The sequence below is a fragment of the Labeo rohita genome, chromosome 9 (genome assembly GCF_022985175.1).
Source record: "Labeo rohita strain BAU-BD-2019 chromosome 9, IGBB_LRoh.1.0, whole genome shotgun sequence".
Lineage (NCBI taxonomy): Eukaryota > Metazoa > Chordata > Actinopteri > Cypriniformes > Cyprinidae > Labeo > Labeo rohita.
The window spans coordinates 19,110,984-19,132,860 of record NC_066877.1 but is presented as its reverse complement, the minus strand read 5'-3'; the positions used below and the strand labels follow the sequence as shown (position 1 = coordinate 19,132,860).

The 21,877-nt window shown below is 37.7% G+C and overlaps 2 protein-coding genes across 5 annotated transcripts; one reads left to right on the top strand and one right to left on the bottom strand.

Moving 5' to 3' along the window:
• Positions 1–134: 134 nt before the first annotated feature.
• ccnyl1 (cyclin Y-like 1) lies at positions 135–16,432 on the top strand. The gene is made up of 10 exons (XM_051118834.1): positions 135–1,150; positions 10,302–10,376; positions 10,568–10,602; positions 10,679–10,779; positions 10,989–11,024; positions 11,137–11,188; positions 11,623–11,742; positions 13,629–13,795; positions 15,786–15,948; positions 16,048–16,432. Exons 1-10 carry the CDS (start codon positions 997–999, stop codon positions 16,162–16,164), a joined length of 1,020 nt encoding a protein of 339 aa, XP_050974791.1. The 5' UTR covers positions 135–996; the 3' UTR covers positions 16,165–16,432.
• Positions 16,433–16,723: 291 nt separating this feature from the next.
• Positions 16,724–20,849, bottom strand: fzd5 (frizzled class receptor 5). 4 transcript variants are annotated; one of them, XM_051118832.1, is made up of 3 exons: positions 20,601–20,849; positions 20,276–20,412; positions 16,724–20,183 (listed from the first exon to the last, which is right to left on the bottom strand). In XM_051118832.1, the coding sequence occupies exon 3, from the start codon at positions 19,926–19,928 to the stop codon at positions 18,150–18,152; it is 1,779 nt and encodes a 592-aa protein (XP_050974789.1). In that variant the 5' UTR covers positions 19,929–20,183; positions 20,276–20,412; positions 20,601–20,849; the 3' UTR covers positions 16,724–18,149. The 4 variants fall into 4 exon arrangements, with proteins under 4 accessions (XP_050974789.1, XP_050974788.1, XP_050974787.1 ...); XM_051118831.1 differs by having other exon boundaries at positions 20,276–20,409; XM_051118830.1 differs by having other exon boundaries at positions 20,276–20,849.
• Positions 20,850–21,877: the final 1,028 nt, after the last annotated feature.

Here is a 21,877-nt window from a genome sequence, read left to right as displayed (position 1 = left end):
GGGCGGGGTTTTAATCCTTAGCTAGCCGGCGTGATTGACAGTTATAATCACCAATCCTTAAACAGACGTTTATTTTGTTTTGGTAGCTCACCCAATCGTAATTAATGGAATGTCGAAAAGGGGCGGGCCCTTACTGCGTCACTCGAAGCAGATGGCGGTGGTGGCGGGGAGCGGATCGCTGCTGCTGCTGCACTGGCCGGCGAGGAGGAGGGGATAACAGGGGGACTCTTCGACGAGCCTCGGTGGACAAAATCAAATAACTCTAAACAAACCCGGAGCTTGAATCAGGCGTATGTAAATGGACAGGACTTTATTCATCTGCTGCGATAAAAGCTTAATTTTCTCTCGCTACGGGCCCGAAGGCCTGAGGATTTGAGTGATTATTGGATCCGGAGTTTCAGCCAACACACAGCTCTGCCCTGTACATGACGGATAAATGCTTGGAAGTCTGTTCTTCAGGGGCTGTTTCATCTCTTCCCGATTTGAACTGCCAAACCGGCTTAATTTAGAACACATTCGGACATTTAAATCAGAGTTAAAGGCATGGTTTATCTCAGTTAGCACGGTGGCTAATAACGCGCTTATTCACAATGAATCAATATTAGCCGTTAGCAGTTAGCATGTGCGGCTAATTTAAAAGAATAAATCCGTATTCAATGATCTCAGACCGATATTTTCTAGTGATATGCTGTCAGTCACGTGTCTTATATCCGGTTGTATTGATTACTCGGATGCTAAAGCCTTAGGTCTTCGGTTGCACTGTCTAAATGCATGGAGTCCCGTTATATGACTGGCACAGATAGTAAAATACCTCTTGAGTCTGGAGCAGCAAGACAGCACGACAGTAAAAGCTGACTCTCTGTGTCCATTTCAGCCTTTCATGCAGCTGCATTTAACTTGAGTTCATTCATTGAATCCATTGATTCACATTTGATGACACAGACAGCCTAGACTAACACACCTGAGCAGGTAGAGCACATACTTGTGTGTATCATCATGGGAAATACAGCATCCTGCTGCGTGTCCCCCAGTGGGAGCCCAAAACTACCCCGTCAGGTGGAGCGTCTGGAGGACTATCAGATCAACACAGACCTGAGCGATGACACCGGTCCATACTTGCAGCACATCAGTGACCGAGAGGTTCCCGATGGTAAGTTCTAGTGGGTAAAAGATCTAGACTACAGTTGCTCAGTCCTGCTAGTGGAGATCAACCCTGCTCAAACACACCTGAACTAGCTCATCAACGTCTTAATGTTTACTTGGTAATAATACAAACAGGTGTTGGAAATTAACTTTCGAGGTGGATCTCCACTAACTAAACTAAGAACACTTGATCCAGACAAGTGGTTCTCAATTGCACATTTTAGATGTCTTAACTAATTAACCTGATTTATATCATCAGCTCTTTAGTAGTTTCAAGGTCTGAACTGGATGTGTCCGACTAGTTTAGTTTAGGAGTTATCCAGAACCAGATTTGAGAACTAAATCTAGAACTTTAACCAAAATGTAGGTTTGAATTCTGCAAGACTTGTTCCGTGACACCAGCTGTCACCACAAAATTCTATTCTATTCTCTTCTGTTGTTGTGTTTGCATTTGTGTGCCACACTGTCTTGAGGAACTGCTGTGATCCGATTCCTTGACCTCCTCGTCTCATGGGTCGGGTTTCTGTTAAGAGCTGAGCACTTTAAGTGCTGTTGGTTTGCCTTGAAAATGGGTGGCCTATGACAGTATCAATCCGGATAACAATTGCAGATTTTAGTAATCAGATAGACTTAATAATGCTCTTGAAAGAAACAAAGGTTTATAGAGATCTTTGGAAGGGTATCTGTTGGTATTTGGGATGTGTGTGTGATGCCTCTTGGGACTGTTTGCAGTCTTTACTGCTGTTTATTTAGCCTGAGCTATTTTACCCTCAGGGGGGGATGTATATAGTCACACACACTCACAAATAACTTCCAGTGCTGTATTTAGAGCAGCATGTCTTCATCTTTGGCTTAAAGCACATATGACAGCAGTGTAAACTCCACCACTTCAGCTCCGGTTAATCCTTCATGATTGGGACATTCCAGGTCATGGTTCATTTGGAATTCTTTGGGACATGAGAATAAAACAATTCTAAGTTTAACTGGCAGAGACGATCAAAAATGTGTAGTATTCCTGGTATCCCAGTGATGTAGATCTTGGGACAGCTGCATTCTCTCCTTATCTCACTCTCTCGCTGGGAATCTCCATGAGGCACGTTTTGTTCCCTTAGTGGCTTAGAGGTTAAGTGTGGATAAATGTAGTTTTCCTGTATTGAATTCTCACTGTCTTCATGTGTAAAATCACTTCACTCTGATGTGATCTATTTTACATACTCCTTAATCACCACCAAAACAGAAGAGAGGTGAAGTGCAATACTGCTGATATGATAGGATTTATTGTGCAGGCAGAACTTGAAATTAAGTTGTGATTTTTAAAAAAAAAAATTTTTATATATCTGTGAGGTCCACATACCCCTTGTTGGGAATCGCTGTGCTACGCCACACTGCAGCCGTGTTCCTTCCCTCAGCAAGGACGGCTGCCCTACCCCCAGGGGTTATTTTTGACTTTGGTGGTGGGGGAATGGGAGTGTCAGTTGAGTACATGAGCTCTGGAGACCTGTGGAATGAATGAATCTCAGTTGTTTAGCACATGCACTACTATTCAAAAGTTTGGGTTCTTTTTTTATGTGGAAAGAAAGTAACATTTGTATTCAGAAAGGATGCGTTAAATTGATATTGTGACAGCAAAACATTTATGTTGTTACAAAACTTATATTTTAAACAAATGTTCTATTGTATCGTTTCCACAAAAATATTCAGCAGGTAATGATTAAAAATGTTTCTTGAGCACCAAATCAGCGTGATGCTGAAGACTGGAGTTACGGCTGCTGGAAATTCAGCTTTACCATCATAGGAATAAATTGCATTTTAAAATATATTGCAAACTGAAAACAGTTATTTAAGTAAGGAATAAATGATGACGGACTGTTGAATTATTAGAAAAAAATGCACACCTGAGGTGGTAATGCGGTTACACCTTGGGCGTGCATTATTTTCGAATAATTCAACAGACCGGAGTCAATTATTCCGTTTATACTGCGGTTACCACACCTTGAGACATTGTTCAGATGTTGTATTTCAAGACATTCATCCAGTTTTTGTCCTTAAAATGTTTTGAGTGTAGGATTAATTTCTGAAGCATCTCACCCAATGCTTCCGTTGCTAATAACAAAAAAACCTAGTAACGGTGGCTTGAGCCTTTGATGGTAATGTAGTACAGTTATAAGAGAGAGCGATTAAGCATGTTTCAGGGCCAGAAATTAATTTTTCCATTAAGGGGCAATATTTGTCCCCTGGACTTTATTTCCAGTGGCATTTTTACATTCTTGAGGGCAATTTTTGTGGTCACCTTGTTATTATAAACACCATACTGTGTTGTCTTTAATGTCAAATAGTTGAATTTACCCAAAACTTGAATCAATATTTTAAACTGTTAAGAACAATAGACTTTAAAATCAACACCACTCCAGCATTTTAAGCGCTGACTAATCTAAGTACCTTTGATTGGCCAATGCATTCTTAAGTTCAACAGAAACAACGTTTGATTGGTTATAAGACTCAACATTGCACAAAACAGCACACAAAAGTAGTGCTGGGTGACATGGCAAAAAATTAAAATCTCTTTTTATTTTTATTTTTTTTAATGATTCAAGTAACTTTTTATTTATTAACCCTCTACTTAAAGAAAAGTCTATTCCAAATGCACCACACATGAAGTTGTCAACATGATGTAAATGTTAAATGGATCACTTGTTAAGTATCTTTGCAGAAAATTCTTTGAAAGAATTCTCCAAGTCAAGGTAATTTAAATTCAAAATGACAGAAGGTATAACACCAGTAGACTATTATTAACTATAAATGTTCTGTAAATCCAATGAACAGCAGCTTTCAGCCTGTCACCATGTTGCAAACAAGAAAAATCAGTCATACAGTAGTAGTTCTTCACAGGTTTTTTATTCAATTGTGCTGCTTTTCCATTGTATTTTTTCTATGTAAACATGCACGTGTTTGTTGCAGTGTTTGACCGTTGAGTGGTTAATCACGTTTGGCGACATGCGGTTTGTTCTTTTCTCTTTACTGTTATCATTAGCATATCGTGAAAGTGTCTAATTCTAACGTTTGGTAATATTTCTAGTTAAAAAATCGCAATTCCTTGATTTCTAAAAAATAAAACTGTGGCAAAACATTAAATTCGAATTAATCAGTAAAATCAGAAAAATCTCCCAGCCCTACAAAAAAGCAGTCTGATGCAGTATCAGATGATCTAAATGCAAATTTACACTTTTTATTAATTTTCACATTTAAGTTCAATTGTGGCAGCCGTAATACATTGTGTAGTAGTGCAGGGGCATTTTTTTGCCCCTTTGTCTTGAATTTATTTTGTTGCATTTTTGGCTTTTTTTGGGGGGCATTTTTGCCATAAGCCCTCGTTAATTTCCGACCCTGGTGTGTGTGAATTAGTCTGTGCGTCTCTCAACAATGTTCAGCAGCGTTTCTACTTTTAGCAAAACTGTAAGTTTATCCGCTCCAACAACAGCACTTATTACCTCGCTAGTGAAAAATGTATTGTAGCTTTTTAGTTGCTACTGGTAAAATAGAAAATACTAAAATAGAAAATGGTAAAATACTGGTAAGATTTATACTGCTACTGGTAGAGTAGTGCTGACAACATGTTTCTGTGCACATGTTTCCGTGTGTGCAAGTGTGTCCGTAATGCATGTTTGTACTGTACGTTTGTAAGGGAGGGAGAGCTGGAGAAATAGAGTGTGCTTTCTACACATAACAAAATGTAATTTTTTGTGGCAAAAAACATGGAAGTAATCTGTCCTTTTTATCCTGTTGTTTACTGTTTGCTTGGTCCCTGTCATTGTGGGTTTAGGTTGTTTTGCTGTTTTAGGCTATAATGACTTTTAATCTCAAATCATTTGGCGAAGTGATATGGACATGTGATATGGACATGTAATGTGGTCAAGACCTGCCTGGAAATACTTTAGCCGTGCGTTTCCCTGAAAATAATTGCACACCTTAGAACATTCGGTAGCCAATCAATCATTCAACAGCCCCGTAATACAACTTGTAATAATATTTCAAAATATTATTATTATTTTTTTTTAAACAGTAGTATATCTTATAAATAAATAAATGCAGCCTCAGTGAGTATTGATGTCTTTCAAAAGCATAAAAAATATTCTTGCTGAGCCCAACATTTTAACAGTAATGTATGCTAAAGGGATAGTTCTTAAAAAAAAAAAAAAAAAAAAAAAAACATTAATAAAAAAATAATAAAATAACAAAAAATTATTAAAAAAAATAATAAAACAAACAGAGCGACTGGTCTTTCTTTCTGTATTTCCACAGAAGTCACACAAGTTTGGATCAACAGGAGAGTGAGTAAATGATGACAGAAATGTTAGTTTTTATTGAACTAATCCTTTAAAGCAATAATTCATGGGAGGGCATTTTAGGGTTTTTACCACAGTTAAGGAGTGTTGTTATGCACAAAGTTAGGTGGAGTAAAATTACTATAACACACAGCCTAAAGATTTTAGTCTAATCTTTATACATGATCCACTAAGAAAGTACGCATTTGTATTTCCCAGCAGTGTGACATTAGTTTTGCATTTTATCACTGAGTTAGCAAACATATAATTGGCTGTAGTTTGCCACCCTTGGACTAAAGCTGCCTTGTCACCAGGCATTCCTGCACCTCCCTATTGGTCAGCATTCTCTCTCTTACCCGTGTCCATTGATCTCTCAGGGGAAGGAATCTGAGCCTCAGCTCCAACAAGAGTTTGGTTGAGAAATAAGTCTTTGGATTTGGCCAACTAATTGGACTTGTCATTCATACTTTGCCATGCCATTTATATCCCCGGGTAGGAAATGTCTGGGAATTTTTGTGTTGAAGAAAGATATCAAGACTGGTATGGGCAGGCTCTAAGGATTTCATTTATTAGAGTACATATTTGGATGTACCTGAATTTTGTCCATTAGAAATTATCTGCACTTTGCAATGACCATATTTTAACATGAAGGTGAAATGCAGTAAGAATAGGATCTTTGAGTAACATTTTGAGTTACTTATAAGTATCTTTGCTTTTAAACAGAATCAATATGCTATTCACGTAACCAGCTATAAACTTTTCCTGATAAATTATAAACTTTACAATTTAACAAACTTTAACTACTAGGGCTGGGTAAAAAATATTGATATTTCGATTGTAATCGATTTCTAATTTTTACGAAACAATATTGATTCTTAAATCCCAAGAATCGATTAGTCTAGCTTGTTTTCCGTTAATGAATGGAAGTGCGCCTCCAATCCAGTAAATCGCAATAAGCTTTGTGCTTTGTTACTTTTGATATGAAACAAAATCTCAGATTTCAAATTCTGTCCATATTATTACAGTACTCAAACATTGAATTCCGTTTTGGTGCTGTTTGATGTGGAGTGGCAGATCGCTGTAGTGCCTCAGTTCAAGAGAAGCGCATGTAAACTGATAATCTCCTTTGCTTTAATACCAGTTTCAGCATAAAATAAACATAATTAAACATCTGAAGGTATGTTAAAAGGAACAGTATAACTTACCAAAATCCTTGTCGGCGCCAGTAGCCTCGTGGTTAGTGCATCGGCATATAGCGCAACTGTGCTCACGGCGACCTGAGTTCGATTCCCTTCTCAAGGTCCTTTGCCGATCCCGCTCCCCTCTCTCCTTCCAGCTGTCATCTCTCTACTGTCCTATCACAATAAAAGGCATAAAAAGCCCCCCCAAAAAAAGTAAAAGGAAAAAAAAACTTAACCAAAATCCATATTCTGTCTCATGTAATCGCTCAATCATCGTTTCAACCACACAAAGATGTCAATATAACAGTTTGTAGAAAAAACATATTCTGTGACCATAAACTAAGTAGTCAGGTAGAAAAATTAACTCGAGAGAGGAGCATTTTGCTACATATATGAACCATATAACATTCATTATAATTTTTTATAGAACATTATAATTTATATTTATTTATAATTTCACTGCTCTTCAGTGTTTCATTTATGCTTAAATAAATCTGTCAAGCTTTTATGACATCCACCATTTAAATGTTTATATTTAATTAAAAAAAAAAACGAATTGGAGTAGAAAATTAATTATGTAATTGTAACTTAATTATTATAAAAACTTCATTGAGTGTAATTTGTATACAAATCAATTAATTTTAACCTTCGATTTTATAGTAGTGTAGCACTAATTGACTCTAATGTTATTTTACAGTATTAGTTAAGATATTTTTATTCTTGAGAAAATTTGCCATGTACTATACTTGATATATTCACAATTTTGTCAAAAACCAGCCCTATTAACTACCTTAGTAAGATTCTCTCCACACTGTTGCTTCATAGTCATTGACTGGCAAGAGAAAAATTAGAAGCAGAAGAAAAAATGTATGTTAATGCCTACTTGCGGACACAGTGGCTCTTGTGGTAATGCTGTAAATGCTACATGCATTATTACTTGCCTTGTGATCCATTGTGAAAGTATACTTAGGGTCATAAACAGAGTAAAATCATCCAAAGCTGGGTACCATGAACTTCCTCAGGAATTCTTCTGTCCTGCACCTGCACTACATCTCTTGCCAGTTTTGTAGCTCCCACTGCATGGTTGCAGCTGTCCAAACATCTCCTTGGAGTGTCTTTACTGTACAACTTAGCAGCACTGGCACACATCTTTTGACCCTGTCTCCATTTAATTCTAGAAGAATGTCTCTTCATTGGCTGATGCAGACACCTTTCTATGAAGTGGCCTGGGCAGAATTCTCAATCCTACTGTTATGAGCAGCACTTTGAGTAGAATATTTTAACAGTTTATAGTTATAGACTTAAACAGGTTAACAAACATAAACTCATTTCAGCACAGTTGAATATGTGTCTCTCGCAAGGGACTTGATTATGGTTTGTTATGCTCATGCTGTAATGTGTAGTAAGGTCTGTTTTGATCCGTTGGCATGGCTTCTGTGGCACTTGGTGGTGTAGGCGGAGCTCAGGGTGTGAGCTTGCGTTGTTCTATTGCAGTGGCCATACAATAGGCTTATTGTGCCCCCACTCCTCTCACTCCTGTGGCCAGAGCGGGTAGCAGCATGCCCCTGCCAGTCAGTTTGAGCGCTCAGAGCAAAAAGACATACCACCTTGTCTCCCTTGTAGGGGGTTGTTTAAAGATGAATATTTATTCTGTTGGACAGTTTGTGAATGATCATGTATGTCACCACCAGTGCACTGCTAACTTTTTTATTTTATTCTCGGCTTTGCCTTGCTATTGGGCAAATGTAATGAATAGGAAAATTGGAATGTAGTGCTAGTACTGTTTAAACGTTTGGGGTTAGTAGTATATTTCTGTTTTATTTTTGAAAGAAATTAATACTTTTATTCAGCAAGGATGCGTTAAAGGAGAAGTCTGCTTTCAAAACAAAGATTCACATATAATGTACTCACCCCCTTGTCATCTAAGATATTCATGTCTTTCTTTCTTCAGTCGTAAAGAAATAGTTTTTTTGAGGAAAACTGATATGGACTGATATGGTGCCCCGATTTTGAACTTCCAAAATGCAGTTTAAATGCACCTTCAGACATTCGCAATTGTGGTTGTAAATGATCCCAGACGAGAAAGAAGGGTCTTATCTAGCGTAACAGTCGGTTATTTTAATAAAAATAATACAATTTATATACTTTTTAATGCCAAATGGTCGTCTTAATCTGCCTGGACTGTTTTTGTTCCAGTTCGTGACAGTTAGGGTATGTCGAAAAACTCTCATCTCATGTTCTCCCTCAACTTCGTAATCGCTGTTTAACCTTTTTTGTTAAGGTTGTTTGATCTTTGCATGTTCACTTTGCAAAGACTGGGTCGGTACTTCTGCAGTGATGTAGGATGATTTTGAAATGATTTTTGAAGTTGAGTGAGAAAATACGATTTGAGTTTTTCGACATAACCTAACTATCTTGAGTCAGAATACACAGAGTTCAGGGAGAGAAAGGCAAGATGAGAGTTTGAGATTAAAAAGTATTTGAATTTTTTTTTCATGAAAATAACCGATTGTTTCGCTAGATAAGACCCTTCTTTCTCGGCTGGGATTGTTTGAAGCCGCATTTAAACTGCATTTTGGAAGTTCAAAATCAGGGCACCATATCAGCCCATTATATGGAGAAAAATGCTGAAATGTTTTCCTCAAAAAACATAATTTCTTTACGACTGAAGAAAGAAAAACATGAACATCTTGGATGACAAGGGGGTGAGTACATTATATGTGAATCTTTGTTTTGGAATTGGACTTCTCCTTTAAAGTGGCAAAGATATTTAAACATATTTCTGTTAATAATAATAAATAAATGCTGTTTTCTTATGTTTATTAAAAATAATAAAAACATTGTTAATAAAGTTTTTTACCAAATAAGCATAATAGAATGATTTCTGAAGAATCATGTGACATTGAAGACTGAAGAAAATGTATCTTTTCTATCACAAAAATAAATGACATTTTAAAATATATTATCATACTTCTTAAATATTAAATTGTAATATTTTATAATATTACTGTTTTACTGTGTTTTTGATCAAATAAATGCAGCCTTGTTGAGCATAAGAGACTTTTTCAAAACATCTGAAATAGTGTATTAACCCAAAACTTTGGAAAACTAAAAATGCTATTGTGTATGTGAAAAAGTTTTTGATATTCAATATTGATATTTAAAGGGATAGTTCACCCAAAAATGAAAATCCTGTCATTAATTACTCACCCTCGTGTCGTTCCAAACCCGTAAGACCTTCTTTCATCTTTGGAACACAAATTAAGATATTTTTTATTAAATCCAAGAGTTTGTGCACAAAAAGTATTCTCGTAGCTTCGTGAAATTACGGTTGAATCACTGATATCAAATTAACATTAAAACGATGCCCTTACTACATTTCTGGTACTGGGAATGTTTGTTACATTGCTGTCTATGGATGGTCACAAAGCTCTTGGATTTCATCAAAAATATCATAATTTGTGCTCCGAAAATGAACAAAGGTCTTTCAAACTACATGAGGGTAATTAATGACAGAAATTTCAAGTTTGGGTACATACCATCCATTCTTAGATTAGGTTTATTTGGCTATTCTTTGTAATTATGCCTGTATGTTGTCTTTTGATTAATTGATTGATTGATTGATTGATTGATTGATCGTCTGTGTGTCTTTTAGATTTGGCTTTAGAGTCCAACCCATCAGATCATGCCCGTGCCAGCACGATCTTCCTTAGCAAGTCACAGACAGATGGTGAGTGTTTCCAAAACCGGTTAATCATTTCATTTTACTTCCTTGTTAGCAGCTGCATATTAACTACTAGTTTCCTGACCTATACTGTTAATAGCTGGAAGGTCGCTTTAATAAATGGCTACTGGCACAGCTGGTCAATATTTGATAATGAATTGTTTTAACAACAAAACCCCTGCCTTTCTGTTTTTCAGTACGGGACAGGAGGAAAAGCAATCACATAAACCACGTGAGTAAATGTGTTATGGAGTTTTATGGTTGGAACGTCTTTCTGCAAGTGGATTAAATGTTGGTCCTTTCTGAAGGTCTCACCTGGTCTGCTTTCGAAGAAGTACAGCTCCTGCTCTACAATATTCATCGACGATAGTACCGTTAGTCAGCCCAACCTAAAAAGCACAATCAAATGGTCAGTAACGGTTCACTGTTTTATTGCATGCTCTTGTTAGTACTATTTCTACATTATTTTTTATATTAAAATGACATTTCTGAACTACATAATGAGTACCACTGAATGCATGTAAAAATAAGTAGCAAAATGAAAAGGTGAAGTGTTGTTTGTTGTGTGTAGTTTGCTTTGTTTTGTATGTTGATCACCTTTCTGTTCTCTGTTTTCAGTGTCACATTAGCAATATATTATCACATTAAAAACAGGTACGTTTCATTATATTCTTTCCCACAAGCATCATTTGACCTACAAATTTTGAAAAGGCTTTGCATATAAACACTGTTCTGGATTTAAAAAATGTTTGGTAATCCATTTCAGGGACTCCGATAGGTCATTGGACATCTTTGATGAGAAGATGCACCCCTTATCTGTAAGTTAACCCCTTCTGTTTCTTTTTTCAGTAATGTGCAGCTGTTGCACATTTTATAGGCACTCTATTTTTTGTGTGCATCACATCCATTTAGCTGTTTAGTCTGAGCAGCAAAAATATTATGCAATCCGATTTGTACATTTGATATGATTCACGTGGTTTTTAATTCGTTTGATTCATTGATTTTAATTCATTTGATTTATTATAAAAAGTAATTTTTCCTCACTCCTAACCCATATAGTTAATGTGCTTTCACTTGCCACAATGACAGGGACTCTTTGTTATAGTGGAAGGTTTCTTGGCATCATACTAAAATTTTTTAGTCATCAAAAGTAACTAAAGTAAATGAACAATAAAACACACAAGGTCTTGAAGTTGAGCTAGAATTTTTGAACGTATTGGGTAATGATGTGTATAAATGCTACCTTTGGCAGAGGGAGCAAGTTCCTGACGATTACTCCCGTACAGACCCCGAACACAAACTCATCTATCGATTCGTCCGGACACTGTTCAGCGCAGCACAGCTCACAGCTGAGTGTGCGATCGTCACTCTGGTAAGAGAATACCAGCCTTTCTTACTGGTCTGGTCCACTTTCAGCTTATTCTGTATAATGAGAAAAAGATAAAAAAAAAAAAAAGAGTCTAACATGAAGCAGGGGCTTTGGTTCTTGATGGAGATGCTTTAGCACATTTTCCTGACATCCACTAGAGGACAGTAGAGCACCAGAGAATGGATCATGATGTATTTGTTTAACCAGTGTTGTCCAAACAAGTCAGCCTGTGTAGTCACTTCTGATCATTTACAATCAGTAATATTTTGATAAAACATTTTACAATAAGGTTTAATTGTTATCATTAGTTAATTAGTCATGTATCATGAACAAACAATTAACAAGTGTTTTTACATTTATTAATAAAGGCTAACGTTTATTTATAAACATGATATTCATTTATAGTACATTAACTAATGCAACATGAAATAATGTATTAGTATACACTAAAATTCAAGAGTTTGGGCTTAGTATGATTTTTATTTATTTATTTATTTATTTATTTTAAATTTTTAATAATTAATTCTTCTATTCAGAAAGTATGCATCAGAAAGTCACAGTAAAGATAATGGTACTAAAGATTTCTATTTTCTATTAAATGCTGTTCTTTTAAACCTATTCATCAAAGAATCCCAAAAATGTTGAAATAAATGTTACTTTAGCACCAAATCATATTAGAATGAATTCTGAAACATCATGTGACACTGAAAATGTTGAATTTTTTTTAAAGCTATTTTAAATATTCTAAATGTAGCCTTGGTGAGCATAGGAGACTGTCAAAATCATTCAAAAAAAAAAAAAATCTTGGCAATGCTAAACTCTTGGACTGTTATAGATGTAGAAATTATCCTAGAATAACATCACCAAGACAAAATTCCTTCTTTCTGAAATTAATAAATGCTGTGAAAGTATTATTTGTTATTTCATAAGTAACGCATCAGCTAATGTTAATGAATTAAATATTGTTATAAAGTTTCCAGTGTTTTAATTCTAATTTGCACACAATGATAGATATGCTTTATCGCAAGTTGCCTTTGTAAAAAGCGTCTTTTAAAAACATGCGTGTCCACCAGGGTCGGAAATTAACAAGGGCTTGTGGCAAAAATGCCCCATAAAGTTAAGACAAAGGCAAAAAAATGCCCCTGCACAATTAAACAATGTATTACGGCTGTCGCAATTAAAATGAAATATGGCATGAATGAAAAGTATCAATTTGTGGAATTATATTTAGTTTCACTCAGCATCAGATTGCTTAAACCTTATAACCAATCAAACGTGTTTCTGTTGAACTTAGAAATGCATTGGCCAATCAGAGGCACTTAGATTAGTCAGCGCTGACCATGTTGGAGCTGTTGATGAGTGCACACCTTATCATAAACAATGCAGTGCAGACACGATGTAAATAAAAGATTTAATTTTATAGTTTCAGTGATTATAATAGGAGTTTTTGCAGTTGTACTAGACTTGGCTAACGTCATGGACCGACATGTTAGTTTATGAAGCCAGAATGTGACGTGTCCAAAATGAAACCAAAAACCTTTTATAGCCTATTGTTTTCTTTATCAGTAATCATTATTACAATATAAGGAGCAATAATCTACAGTAATGGTTTTTGTCATAATATTACAGCCCTATGAGCTTCTGTTTTTTACGTGTATAATTGAGAAACATTTTTAACAATTTATTGTTATTGACAAGAGTTTAAAATATTGATTAAAGAAATTATGTAAATGTAACTATTTGACATTATTATTAAAATTTAAAAAATTGCCCTTACAAATGTAAAACAATGCCACTTGAAATCAGTTCCAGTGGGCAAATTCCAGTGGGCAAATATTGTCCCTTAATGGAAAAAGTTTTGACCCTGGTGTCCACTGTCTTTGCTGCAGGTATATTTGGAGAGGCTGTTGACATATGCCGAGCTGGACATTTGCCCGTCTAACTGGAAGAGGATTGTTCTGGGAGCCATCCTACTGGCCTCGAAAGTCTGGGACGATCAGGCCGTGTGGAACGTCGACTACTGTCAGATCCTCAAAGACATCACTGTTGAGGACATGTGAGTAAGATAGTCACTGTCTTTTCTGTTGAAATGTTTCATCTTATTTGTACAGTCAAAATAATCTAGAACAAAACGTCTTGATGGCATAAACCAAAATACCATCCAAAATCCAATACGTGCTGCAGGAAGGAGACTGTACCGTGTGTCACTTCACTCCTCTGCCAACTCATTCCAGTCTCCAACTCCTACATACCTCACAACTTCCCATATCCCTTACGTGCGAGATTTTCAAAAAAATGAAGCGACACACTTCAAAACCTTGTTTTTTTGTTTGTTCTCATGTCTCAATATCCATATAAATGACACAGACAGGGTTTGTGTGTGTACGTGTCTGTTTTTGTGCTGTTCTACCTGATTGTGTATGTTAAAGGCCATGTCCCTCTTCTCTCCTCTCTGCCCCTTCGCTCTATTTTCATCCCTTTCATTGAAGCAGTCTTTGTGAGCCTCTGGGCTGGCGGGCTTCAAGTGCTCTCAGACTCCTCTACAATGGTCTAGGCTCTCGCCCACTCCATTTGTTGCCCCTAGCGACTGAACCGCCCCCCTCCCCCCTCTCCCCTACACCACCCTACACCACCCATACCAACCTCAACCTAATGTCTGCTCTTCCCAAAACAGTCAGGTCACTGTCTCCACGGTGACAGGCTCTATACCTGCTCTCAGATACAGCAAAGAATCTATGATGGTTTGGGAGTGTAAAAGATACATGTTTATTGTAAAAAATGTGACTTATAATATTACTATTATATTAGTACTATATTGTACATTAGTAAACGCAAACAGCGGGAACGTATGTTTACATATATATATTTTTACATGAACCAACGCTTTTATTCAAAACAGATTTTATTTATATACACTACCAGTCAAAAGTTTTTGAACAGTATGATTTTTAATGTTTTTTTTTTTTTTTTTTTTTTTTTTTTTAAGAAGTCTCTTCTGCTCACCAGGCCTGCATTTATTTAATCCAAAGTACAGCAAAAACAGTAAAAATGTGAAATATTTTTATTATTTAAAATAAATGTTTCTATTTGAGTTTATTTTGAAATGTAATTTATTCCTGTGATTTTAAAGCTGAATTTTAGGATCATTACTCCAGTCACATGATCCTTCAGAAATCATTCTAATATTTTGATTTGCTGCTCAAAATTTTTATTAGTATTATTATTAGTAGTAGTATTATTGTTTAAAACAGGTGAGTAGAATATTTCAGGTTTCTTTGATGAATAGAAAGTTCAGAAGAACAGCTTTTATCTGAAATATAAATCTTTTGTAACATTAATGTCTTTATCATAAATTTTGATCAATTTAAAGCACCCTTGCTAAATAAAAGTATTAATTTCTATCATTTCTTTCCCATAAAAATAAATTATAGTTACTTAGAATAGTGTAATTTTTTTTTTTTTTTTAACTTTCTACTTAAAGAATCTTGGGTAGAAAAATACTTCGTTTCCACAAAAATATTAGTAGCACAAATGTTTTCAACTTTGATAACAAGAAGAAATGTTTCTTGAGCAGCAAATCAGCTTATTAGAATGATTTCTGAAGGATCATATGACACTGAAGACTGTAATGATGCTGATCATTTTTTCGCCATTACAGAAATACATTACTAAAATAAATACATTTTAAATAAATAAATGAATGAAAACAAAACAGCCATTTAAACTGTAATAATATTTTATAATATTACTGTTTTTACCTTATTTTTATTAAAATAAATACAGTCCTAATATACATAAGAGGCTGCTTTCCTAAACATACAACATTAACATTTAACGTAAGAAAAAATTATCAATCACAAACTTTTGATTTAAAATGGTTTTGGATGTGGCAAGAAGTTTATCATCTCACACGGTCACACGGCTTGCTAATAATGGATGGTAGAGTGACTTTTTAAATCTAACTTTATTTACGTTAGTACTATTGTTTGTGATTTTTATCTCAGAAAACTGACTCCTGACTTGAATCACACCTTTCTTTTTTTCAGGAATGAGATGGAAAGACATTTTCTAGAGCTGCTACAGTTTAACATTAACGTGCCGGCCAGCGTCTACGCTAAGTATTACTTTGACCTGCGCTCCTTAGCGGACGACAACAACCTGAGCTTTCCTTTGGAGCCACTGAGCAACGAACGAGCGCAGAAATTAGAGGTGAGCAGCAGACCTAAACATTTTTAAATGTAAAGTCATACTTTTACAATGGGTCAATCTAATTACAAAACATTCTCATTTAATTTGTTCATTTCAAAGGCAATTTCAAGACTATGTGAGGACAAGTACAAGGATCTGAGCAGAGTGGCCATGAGGAGATCATTCAGCGCAGACAACCTAGTGGGCATCCGCAGATCCAATGCCGTTCTTTCATAAAGCTCTTTTTTCAGAACAGTGGCCACTACAAGATGAAGCTCAATGGACAAAACTCGTTCTTTGCTCCCGCCTTTGGCTGCGACGTTACGCCGGCCGAAAGATCCTACCCCTTACCCAACCGACGCAGAACAACATAGAGACAAAAACAGACTGGATGGTTTCTTTTGTTTGTTTTTTGCTTACTATGTAGGCTACTAGCTGTGAACTGTCAGTTTTTAATTGAAATCATTTGCAGATGGAGTATTTTAAATAAACACTAATCATGTAACACGTCTGAATTTATGTTCGAACAATGTTTTACAAGGTCACTCCAAACTGTCAAAACGGTGGGTTGTGTTTTTGTTGCATTACACTGAAAAATGAATCCAGGGATTTTAACACTCACAGCTCTTTTTTTCAAAATAAGGGCTAATTAACTTTGTTAGAACCGTGTTTGTTTTAAACGATGTTAAAAAATATGAATAAAGTGCAGATTTTTAGTGCCTGTTACAAAATCTGAAATTGATAGCATTCTACTAACAAAACATTAGAAAGGTAAACAATATTAAACATTATTTTTGGATGTTTTTTTTCCTCCTCTAAAACAGCAGTAAAAATAAAAGCACAATAAATGATGGACCAAACGTTTGACTTGCAGGTTCACAAATTGCTCCTCACTTTTATTCTCTACCATTAAGAGAAACAAAAGAAACATGTAAAAGACACTTTTCATAAATATCTAAGAATCTCTTTAAAATTGTAGCACTGTATTTCATCTTTTACAAAACATATGTACAAAGTTGCAGTCTGGATTCATAAAAGGACATGTCTTCTACAAGATTTACATATGAATCGAGCCAAACGAGTATGTACACACAACCAGACATGCAGCAAAATTGTGAGGCATTTTAAAGACTACACAGGAAAATTATTTCTACAACAGCTTGGACAGCAAAAAGAATCCAAACAATGCTTACATTTATACCTCCACTTAAAGTTTTTACACAGATCTACAAAAACGAAGTTTACAGATTCTGTCTGCTAGAAGTGCACACCCAACACTGGCTTTCTGATTCAAAACACAAATAAGGTGAAATGACAAAATAACCAAAGACTGGATCATGAGGCTTGACAAGGACATGAACAGACCAGAAGAAATTTAAAACCAGTTCATATTTGGCCTAGTTCTACTCAACAAACCTAGGCTGCTGGTTAACGTGAACCTCATGAGAGTTAAACCCATGACCACAAGAGGGAAGTCAAGCTCATGCTACAGACTCTTCAAACATCTCTATAGATGGAACATACACATCCTATCTGCCCAATAGATGCTAACCAACAATCTATTATCAGTGGAGAGATAGCTCTGATAAGTGGCAGTTGAGGGACCTTGAAGAACATTAACCTGTGCAGAACTGTGCAACAACTCCTTCGCTGGACCTCAACTTGCACAACATGCTGAAAAGTCTTCTTGGTTACAGAAAATGCATGAAAGCTCCTATTTACATCCTACGTCCACATTTGTAAATTAGTAGCCTGGAGATGGTATTTAAAATGATCCTGACATCCTGTAAAATGCTGACAGTCACAAACAGCAGGGCGACTGTTCAGTCGCTCATGAATAGCATATTTACAAGAATACACAAATAAATATCTCCACAATCCCCTCCATTTGTCTTGACTCATATCAAGTATTAACCTTGTCAGATTTTTTCATCATTCACGTACTAAAATTAACAAGATGGCTACAATGTTGTAAATCTTTTCCTCACAAAGTATCAACACGTTCATTGCTTTGCAAATTAGACCAGTGAATGAGAACAATAAAACAACCACAAATAGTCTGTAAAAATCCTTCATAATATATTCATCCCGTCCATCAAATCCGGTGAGGTTGGAAGGTCAAATAGACACCTGCTCATTCAGAGTCATGACCTGCACACTTCATGTGTCACTCGTTTGACAGTTGTAGGGTTTATTAAGGACCAGGGCTTTCTGGCCAATGTTCAGACATGTGATGAGGGTGCTGATTTGTGATAGGTCCCAGTGGGTGCTGTTCCAGCTCGAGCTGTGAGAGCGGTACTGGCCTCGCTGTACATGGACGAGCCGGATACAGGTGGCTTCCGGGTCCTACAGGGGAGGTACCGTGCCACAAAGCGTCTCCAGGACTCTAGAGTCTTCCCAGACCAGATCCAAACACCTGAGGTAATGCCTACTACAAGACACATGAAGTACTTCAGCATGAAGACAGCATAGTCCGGGCCCAAGCCGAGCCGCTGGCGCTCGGACGGGCAAGAACAGGCCAGTGCCCGCTCCCAACCTGGCCTGTAATGTTGCTCGTACACCAGGCACGCCACCACAATAGTTGCGGGCACGGTGTACAGGACGGTGAAGAGCCCAATCCGGATCATTAACTTCTCTAGCTTGTCCGTCTTGGTACCACCCTGTTTAATAACGCTACGGATCCGAAAGAGCGAAACGAATCCGGCCAGGAGAAAGAGCGAGCCGGTGAAGAGGTAGACGACCAGTGGTGCCAATACGAAGCCACGTAGGCTCTCTAAACTCTGGTTGCCGACATAGCAGATCCCAGCCACGGGGTCTCCATCCACCGAGCTCAAAGCTAGGACAGCGATGGACTTGACGCTAGGGACAAGCCAAGCAGCAAGATGGAAGTACTGCGAGTAACCTGCAATGGCCTCGTTGCCCCATTTCATTCCTGCCGCCAGGAACCAGGTGAAGGAGAGCACCACCCACCAAATGGAGCTGGCCATTCCAAAAAAATATATGAGCAAGAAAACTAGCGTGCAAAGGGCAGGACCCGTGGTGTCGTAGAGGATGTGCTGTTGGTTACCGGTGCCCTCGCAAGCTACCCGCTCATGGCCCGCAAGCAGTCGCACGATATACCCCAGCGACACAAACAAATAGCAAGTGGCCAGAAAGATAATCGGGCGCTCTGGATATTTGAAACGCTCCATGTCGATGAGGAAGGTCGCCACGGTGGTGAGCGTCGAGACGAAGCACAGCACCGACCACAGGCCGATCCAGAAGGTGGTGAAGGCACGCTCATCCTGGGAAAAGTAGGGTTGGTGGCAAGGCATGGCACAGTTGGGTAGAGAGCCAGTCTGTACACGGTTATGAAGAGGATGTGCATCCTGTTTAATAGTCACTAGGGGGTTTCGACAGTGGCACTCGCGGTCACACTTCTGTGGCGGAGCGGATTTTGCAGTGGCTCTATGTCGTGGCGTTCCCTTAGGAGTGGGTTTGGGGAAAGGAGGTGATAGAGTTGTGGTCTCACTGCTGTTTCTGTCCATGCAAAGCCGATCGGTGTCACCCAGCATGGGCAGCTGCTCGCAACTCATCCGCTCCGGCCACTCGAACCCATACTGGATCATGAGGGGGGAGCAACCCCTCTTAGCCCTCTCGCACACGGACCTGCAAGGCGGCAGCGGTTTTTTGTAGTCCTGAAGACAGATGGGGGTGTACATACTGCACAGGAAGAAAAGCAAGTCTGGGGAGCAACGGATGCGGACGAGCGGCCAAAACTGGTGCACTTCCAAGCCGACTTCATCTTGGGTGTCATGATTGAACTGGTTGGGCATGTAGGTGTGATTGTATCCGATCCCTTTGCACATTGGTACGGTGATTGGCTCGCACACTATATCCTTAGAGGCGGCTTCGCCGAGCCGAGGCAGTTGCGACAGCAGCAGAACGTGCAGCCAAAATCCGACCAGGTGCATCCCTGAGGTCTCCATAGTGAAATGATGCTTATCCGCAGGTTTCCTCATACTGGAAAGCTATGAATTTCAATTCTTGAGTATTTTCTCAGCTCAGGTTTTTCCCCCTGCTTCCTTTCTTTCTTTTTTTAATTTATTGCTGCGTTTCGGAAAGAAGAAATCCCAAAAGGAAACCTTAATTGCTCCAGCAGCATGTCCACAGTCCACAAGGTTGTAAATCACAGTGAAGTTTCATTCCAGATCCCGAGCACACTTTCTTCCAACTGTGTGAGTGCATTTCATAAAGACCATGATCCTAAACACGGGCTGAAAGAGTGAGAGAACAACTACTGTTAAATCAAACAATAGCTTAATAATTCTACAGAAAATCATAAACAGAATTGAGCGTCAGAACGTACCATGGAAAAGCACGCGTATCCGTGGACTAAATGGTCAATCATTCACCGAGTTAAACCATGTTAAGGTCGAAAGTTCATTTCCCGCAGATACTTTGTAACAAAGTAACATTTTAAGCGTCGGTTTCCTTTCAGATCTGCTTTAAATTCCACATGGCAGGTGAATGCATCCGATGAATGCAATCCGGCGGATTCACAACAAAAACAACAACAAAAAAGAAGACGCCGAAATATCGTGAAGAAAATATGAAAAATAAATCTGTCGTCCAAAAAATAAATTCCTTTTTTTAAGATATGATAAGGGTGAATATTAAAAAAATCAAATCACCTTGCGCATTAGTGCTCAGAGCAACAGGTTTCAGGTGCTTCCTGCCATTTCCTTCAGTGTTTTCCAGCAGTCCTTTGGAGTCCTCTCACGCACTTTAATATGTATAAACTCCACAATTCCACGCCAAACTTCTTCCACTAATTTGTTGAGAACGTATTTTTCTGTGTGGCAGAGCGTGTGTTCCCTCTGTTGGCTGCGGAGCCAGTAATTACTCACTCCGTAGAGGTTCAGTGGAGTGAAAATACTCCACCCGCAATGACACGCCCACAACTTTCAGGCCCCAACCCCTTTTTCACCAGGGGCCACTGACAGTCATCGGTGTGGAAAAACGACCCCATCTATCTATCTATCTATCTATACATTTATAGACTAATATAAACTATTTCGATGGTTTTGGTGTAACAGGTGTCATCATTCATATCATTGTATGAAATGAAGCTTTTAATCATTTAATACATCCTGAACCATGACATAGTTCCACCCTAAATTAAATACACTGGTTAGGTACACTGAACAATGGCTAACAGATCAACACAATGTAATTTATGTTAGTTAAAAAAGTACTGGGAAGATGCCACATGTTACTCATCTATCCGTAATGAGGATGTTTAAGTTAGTCAGAGGAGATTTAGGGGGGAAGTGAATGGCACTGGTGAGTGTGTTGATGTGTGTGTGTCTGTGTGTGTTTGACTATGAAAAGGCCTTGAGTCTCTTGTGCAAGTGTATCCTGTATTACGTTTGTGTTTACCCACTGGGCCCATTCAGGACAGACGGAGCTGTGCAAACACTCAGATAATGACTCCTAACGCAAGCTTAATCACTCACGCCTCGTCGAGACAAAGAAAGCAACCGAGAGCAGCACCTTGCCACACTGATACTCTGTTTGTGAACAGCTAGTGTGCACTAGGATGCCATCTCTAGGTCAGAGTTCAGAGGTTGTTTACATATTTGTGATGTTTGGAATCATCAACCAAATAAAACGACTCCAAATATGGTGATGTTTGTTTTTGTCCTGTTTTGCGGTAAAGCCCTGAACCTACAGTTGCAAATCTCCAGGAGTGATTTGTAGCTCCATGTATGATTTAAATGCTTTTGCCATATAGTGTTTTGGTAACTTTAACCAAATACTAAAAAAATAAAACCAATAAAAAGCATTTTCTGTAATAAAGCTGAAATATAATAGAATTATTACTTATTTGAAATATCAGAAATATAAAAAAAAAACGTGAAAATTAAATACGTTGCCTCAAATTTAAGTTGACATATTAAAATGACTA